The 6,443-nt window shown below is 44.2% G+C and overlaps 2 protein-coding genes across 2 annotated transcripts in view; one reads left to right on the forward strand and one right to left on the reverse strand.

Annotated features, from left to right (window-relative positions):
• The window catches only part of LOC102820687 (succinate--hydroxymethylglutarate CoA-transferase-like), a 1,213,992-nt gene extending 1,211,984 nt beyond the window's left edge, over window positions 1–2,008 (reverse strand). The window contains 1 exon segment of the mRNA XM_006832262.1: window positions 1,909–2,008. Within this exon segment, the coding sequence (XP_006832325.1) occupies window positions 1,909–2,008 (100 nt within the window).
• A 541-nt stretch (window positions 2,009–2,549) lies between these two features.
• MPLKIP (M-phase specific PLK1 interacting protein) lies at window positions 2,550–4,371 on the forward strand. Its single transcript, XM_006832112.1, has 2 exons — window positions 2,550–2,888; window positions 4,171–4,371. Exons 1-2 carry the CDS (start codon window positions 2,550–2,552, stop codon window positions 4,369–4,371), a joined length of 540 nt encoding a protein of 179 aa, XP_006832175.1.
• Window positions 4,372–6,443: the final 2,072 nt, after the last annotated feature.

Raw genomic sequence — 6,443 nt, forward strand, 5'->3', positions numbered from 1 at the left:
AACTGAAGAAAAAATTAAAGACTCGACTTTCGTTACTGAAAGAGTCTCTGGACAAATTATTGAATGATGCAGAAAGTGTCAAAAGAAGATGGAAGGAATATACAGAGTCACTGTACAGAAAGGAAATGGTTAATCTTCAACCATTTCAAGAGGTAGCATATGATCAAAGAGCCAATGATACTGAAGGAAGAAGTCCAAGATATACTAAAGGAATTTGCAAAGAGCAAGGCACCAGGAATTGATGGAATAAATACTGAAATCTTTCAAGAATGTGAAGCAGCACTGGAGGCACTTGCTCATCTATACCAAGAAATTTGGAAGACAACTATCTGGCCAGTTGATTGAAAGAGATCCGTATTTATGCCCATTCCAAAGAGAGGTAACCCAACAGTATTTGGAAATCATCGGACAACAGCTTTGAAATCACCTGCAAATAAAGTTTTTACTAAAGGTAATACAGTAACAGCGGCAAGGATACATTGACAGAGAACTTCCAGATCAAGCTGGATTCAGAAGAGGCTGTGGAATGAGGGATATGATTGCTGATGTCCGATGGATCTTGGCTGAAAGCAAAGAATACAAGAAAGATGTTTACCTGTGCTTTATTGACTATGCAAAGGCTTTCGATTGTGTGGCTCATGACAAGCTATGGACAACATTGCAAAGTATGAGCATTCCAAACACTTAATTGTGCTCCTGAGGAATCTGTACATGGACCAATAGGCAGCTATCCGAACAGAACATGGGAATACTGAATGGTTTAAAATTAGGAAAGGTGTGCAACAGGGTTGTATTCTTTCACTATACTTATTCAACCTGTATGCTGAGCAAAGAATCCGAGAAGCGGGGTTATATGAAGAAAAATGCAGCATCAAGATTGGAGGAAGACTCATTTACAACCTGTGATATGGAAATGATACAACCTTGCTTGCTGAAAGTGAAAAGGACTTTAAAAAATACTTACTGATGTGACTGTCCTATAACCATCGAGAAAACCTATTAAGATTACTCTTCTGGAATCCCCCCAAAACAGTCACCTAAACCTTCTAAACTGACCTCTCTGCCTTGAATTTAATTAATCCAGCCGAATCCAGTTTTAATAGACCTTAAGGACACTAAGTGGTGGTGGTTATGTGCCGTGGAGTTGGTTCCAAGGCTGTAAATCTTTACAGGAACAGAAGAAAGTCTCATCTTTCTCCCACGGAACGGCTGGTAGTTTCGAACTACTGACCCTGAGGTTAGCAGGCCAACTTGTAACCATTATACTACCAGACCAACTGCAATACTGAAAAACTGGTCTACAGCCATCCACTGATTGCAGGCATATTTACGCACGTTTTGTTTATATCGATCTGTGCATGTTTGAACGGGAGCTCTAGTAGTAATACTCTGATTTACTCTCCTAGATGTGTTTAAACTTTGTCCCCACGGAGAGGAAGCAGCACTCCCCCTGTACCTGCTTCAAACTCCCCTCCCTCCTTTCTGCATCCATTTAACTAGAGCTGAAAGAACAAGGGTAAAGTCCCACATTTAACAACTTCTCCACCAAGCTATTTAAAGCGGCATCCTGAAATCATTTATGATTTCAAGGGGTACATTATTAAAGTTAATCTGAAATATGAGAGGTTAGCAAGAAACGGAGAGTGGGAGACGAGCACCAGTTTGATAGCACAGGGAGCCAGTCAGTCCCTTCGCGGCCAGCTCTAGACCTGGACGCGGATGTTGGCAGGACAGCCCGGGGCGGCCGGGAAAGCGGGATGAGGGCGCTCCAAGACGAGAAAGACTAAGGGCGGGTCCCTGGGGCAGCAGATCAGTCTCGAAAGCGAGGGCGCTCTCCTCAGCGCGCCACCCGAGGATTGGCTGGGGCCGGGGTCCCGTTTGCTGCCCAGTCCGTGTCTCGGAGGGTACCTGACTGCAGGCGGCCGGTCCACAGCCCCCTCCCGCCGCCCCGGATGGAAAGCAGGCTGCTTCTCCACTGAGCCGCGACCCTCGCTGGCGTCGCCAACATTGCGCGCCTCTGAAATCCTCAGTCCCCGCGTGAGCGAAGAATACACACAACATCCGAAGGAACCTCTGGGTATGGCCAGGACAGGGCGGGGCCTGCGCGGGGCAAGGGCGGGGCGGAGGCGGGAGCCCGCGCGAAGCGACGAGGTAAGGCTAGGGCGGGGCGGAGGCGGAGCTAGGCCAGCTCGCACGAGCCTGCTCTGTAGGCCCATCTCACCCATTGGTTAGACGTCTAGTCAATTTACCAATAAACTCCAGACTACACAGATCGTTGTTTGGATGGGCTGTTCGGACTTTATCCCTTTTCTTCTTCCTTCACTTAAATTCGCTCAGTCTCCTCCCAGTTCAGGAACTCTTTTAACCCGCCGTCCCTTCCGGAACATTTGTGTTTCCGGAACGTTTGTGATACCGGAACCAATGTACTGTCTGGAGGTGGTGGCCTGAGGACTTTTTTGGTACAGGACTACCAGTTCTCTGTGAAGAGTTCTCCGAGACAGTTCCGGCAGGAGAAAGCGGCCCTAAGGGCGTCGTCTTCGCTTTCTGAGATGCACCGACAGAATTTTAGACCCCCGACCCCTCCTTATCCAGGCTCTGGTGTAGGAAACTGGGGTAATGGAAGCAGCTTCCGAGGTACCCCGGGCGGGAGCGGGCCGCGGCCGCCCTCTCCTCGGGACGGTTACGGGAGTCCGCACCACACACCACCGTACGGGCCCCGGTCTAGACCCTATGGAAGCAGCCATTCGCCACGACAAGGCGGCAGCTTCCCGGGGGGCCGGTTCGGGTCCCCATCCCCTGGCGGCTACTCTGGCTCGTACTCCAAGTCTCCCGCGGGGTCCCAGCAGCAATTCGGCTACTCCCCCGGGCAACAGCAGACCCACCCCCAGGTAATCTAGCCTACGTTGGCTGAGCTCTTCCTCTGTGGTAGGAACGGTCGTTTAATCCTTGGGTTACGTGAATTCTTTTCGGCAATATCCTTTGAGGTGGGGTATTGTTAGTAGCCCTATTTTGCAGATGAGCAAACTAAGGCGTTCTTAGTAACTTTTATAAGATGACCCTACCAAAGTGGCAGTCAGATTTTGAACCATCCATTCTAATTCCTGCTTTTAGCCTGGATACGGATACCCGATTCTAATCCAGCAGGGGGGCCTTGCCAGTTTTCTGGTCATTGTTCTGAGACCCATGGCGCGGGGGAAGTGGATGAATCCCCCCCCCCCCCCAGGCTCGTCCTGGATGTGGGCTGATGCCATTGTGTTACTACTGTCACCTTTTTTTGTTCTTTACCTTTGCCTTGTATTTGACTACACAAACTTTCGCCTTCCAAGCCTTCTCAAGAAAAAAATTAATGGGTGGGTAGTGAAAGTGTATTCGAACACTGAATGATTGAGTAGAGACAGTGGCAGGATTTCTGGTGAGTCTAGGTAGCCCCGTGGTTTGTAGTTGGCATGCTCCGGGACTTTTCCAAGGAGCCCTGGTAGCGAATTGGGGTACACGTTTGGCTTCTAACCTCAAGGTCAAATTCAAACCCAGCAGCTGCTCTGCAGGAGAAAGATGAGGCTGTCAAAGATTTTCAGTGTCAGAACCCAATGAAACCGTTTTACTGTGCCCTCTAGGGTTCCTGTGAGTGGGAAGAGACTTAATTGGCAGTGGATTTGGTTTTTGGTTAGGTGGTTTTCCAACTTTATGTTTTAAACCCGCCCCACTCTTCTAAAGCTGGTGATAGGGGAGAAAAAAATTCATGGCTACAAAGGTTTTCTATAAAATTTGAAGCCTTATAGTGTTTAAAAATAAATGACGATCCCCCCCCCCCCAAATGGAGATTTTAAGTTGAGGGGTATGAAATATAATTGATTATTTTTTAATCGCTGCTTTGTATATGCAAAGTTACAAGAGGGCTTCAGAAAGTTCGTGGAAGAATTCCGTTGTCTTTGAATTCCATATTTCCACCCTCTTGAAGCTCCTTTGTATTACATTAGAAACCCTAAAGTAGTTGAGATAAATAGTGGGAATAGAAATACAAAAACAATGGATTTTGCAGGCAAACATAATTTGATTCTAAGTCACCACTTAGCTAGTAATGTGATCCTCCTGAGACTTAAGCTGTTAAAGAAAAACATACCAAGTATCACTACTAAGTGTTTTTTTTAATTGATGATTTTTTTTCTAAAGGGCTCTCCAAGGACCTCTACACCATTTGGATCAGGGCGTGGTAGAGAAAAAAGAATGTCTAATGAGGTGGAAAGTTATTTTAAGCCTTCAATGCTTGAAGACCCTTGGGCTGGCCTAGAACCAATATCCGTAGTGGATATAAGCCAACAGTACAGCAGTACTCAAACATTCACAGGCAAAAAAGGAAGGTACTTTTGTTAACATTTGTGAAATTCACCTGGAAGCTTCCTATGGCTGGAACATCTTGAACAGAATTGTTACTTCTGTAATTAAGTGGAACCTTAAGAAAATGACTTATTAGGGTCTTGGTATCAAGTATTATTAATACTGAGAAGAAATATGGTAGGGTAATTTGTAATGTTTAGCTCTTTGGTAGTGCCTACTACGTTTCAAAAGATGCCATATATTTAAAACTTGATTATATAATGGACATTCATCTTTTTATGTTTGCCCAATATTTTGAAATAAAACCTTTTGTCTTTCTAGATATATTGTGGTTTTGATGTATGCTAAAAAGTAAAATGATTGAAATAATGCTTCATCAGCATCTGTTAGAAACTGCTTTTTTAAATAAATAGAAAAATCATCCTTTAAACTGTTGTTAAGTGCCATCGAGTCAGTTCTGATTCAGGGACCCTGTATAGGGTTTCCTAGACTTTAAATCTTCACAGGAGCAGAAAGCCTCATCTTTCTCCCATGGAGCAGCTGGCAGGTTCAAACTGCAGACCTTATGGTTTGCAGTCCAGTGTTTATCATATGGAGCCACTGTATTTCCATCCTTTGAACTGTACATTTACATATTTGCTTATAAGGAAAGAAGGTGAAGGAAGAGAAGAATTCTGTAACCCCACTTTAACATAAATAAAAAGGGTATTTGTGTGCTCATTTAGCTAGGAAATATAAGTTACACCTATTTTAAACATAGATCTGAGTATTCTGTGGCTAAATTTCATAGGATCAGCACTGTACTCCAAACCACAAGGTCTGCAACTGTAATCCACCAACTGCTCCTTGAAAACCCTGTACAAGGTCTCTATGAGTCGGAAGTGACTTTAACAGCACTTAAAACAACAACGTATCTCTCAGGATTGTGTGGTCATTTTCTCCTGATGTCAAAAAAAGTAACTGCTATTATCCACAAAGTTACATCCATTACAAAGAGAACAACTAATTCCATCAACCCCAGGGAAGACAGAGTAGCCATTCTAGGATCATGTTTCTATTTCCCTGAACCAATAACTGTGCCCAAGAAAGTGGTGCCTCCTTAGCCAGAATCATGAACCATCTCTGAGATGACACAGGCCCTGTGACTTTCAGCCCCACTAGATGGCACTTCACAACGACAAGGCCTACCTAGAGTAAATATGTATATATGTACTTACCCCAGTCGCTGCCATCAATTTGATTCTGACTAATTGACCCTGTATTGTGTTTCCAAGTCTATAAACCTTTATGGGAGCAGAAAGCCTCATCTTTTTCTTGGGAAGCTGCTGGTGGGTTTGAATTGCCAGCTTTGCAGTTAGCAATCCAATAACTACAGCACCACCAGGGCTCCAGAAACACTAATATCTAAAAATGAAAGTCACAACCACTTATTTGAGCCATACCTAGTTCTATTAGTTCATTACAAAAAGAAAATGAGAAGAGAAGGGTATTTGATGACTAAGACCTAGGGGTTTGGAAACTGCTTCTGTCAGTTAATAGATGAGTTACTTCTTTCTGCCTCAGTTTTCTCTTGTGTAAAGTAAGGAAATCAGTTAGTGTTCTATTTTGAAGAATAAATAGGTTTATACGTGTGAATTTTAAGCCAGTGCCTGACACATAATAAGTTCTCAATAAATGATAGCAGTTACTTTCTACCTCTACCCTCTATTCTCAGCTCTTAGGTGTTATGTGCCTTCAAGTCAGTTCCAACTCATAGCTCCTTAGTTTCCAAGCGGCAACTGTTAGGTTTTAACCACCAATCTTGCGGTTAGCAGACTAGTGCTTATCCTACAGCGTCACACCAGCACTCCCAGCTCTTAGAATGTTGTTGTTGTTAAATGTCAAGTCGATTCCAACCCATAGTGACCCTGTATAGGGTTTCCAAGGAGCAGCTGATGAACTTGAACCACTGACCTTGCAGTTCAAACGACTTCTCAGTCTGATGCATTAACCCACCGTGCGACACCAGGACTCCAGCTCTTAGAATAGAACCTGGAAAAATAGATGCATAAGAAAAGAAATATTTGGTGAGTGACTATAGAAATTTTAATCATAATAAATAAGTATAT

This window comes from Chrysochloris asiatica, unplaced genomic scaffold, assembly GCF_000296735.1.
Source record: "Chrysochloris asiatica unplaced genomic scaffold, ChrAsi1.0 scaffold00006, whole genome shotgun sequence".
Classification (NCBI taxonomy): Eukaryota; Metazoa; Chordata; class Mammalia; order Afrosoricida; family Chrysochloridae; genus Chrysochloris; species Chrysochloris asiatica.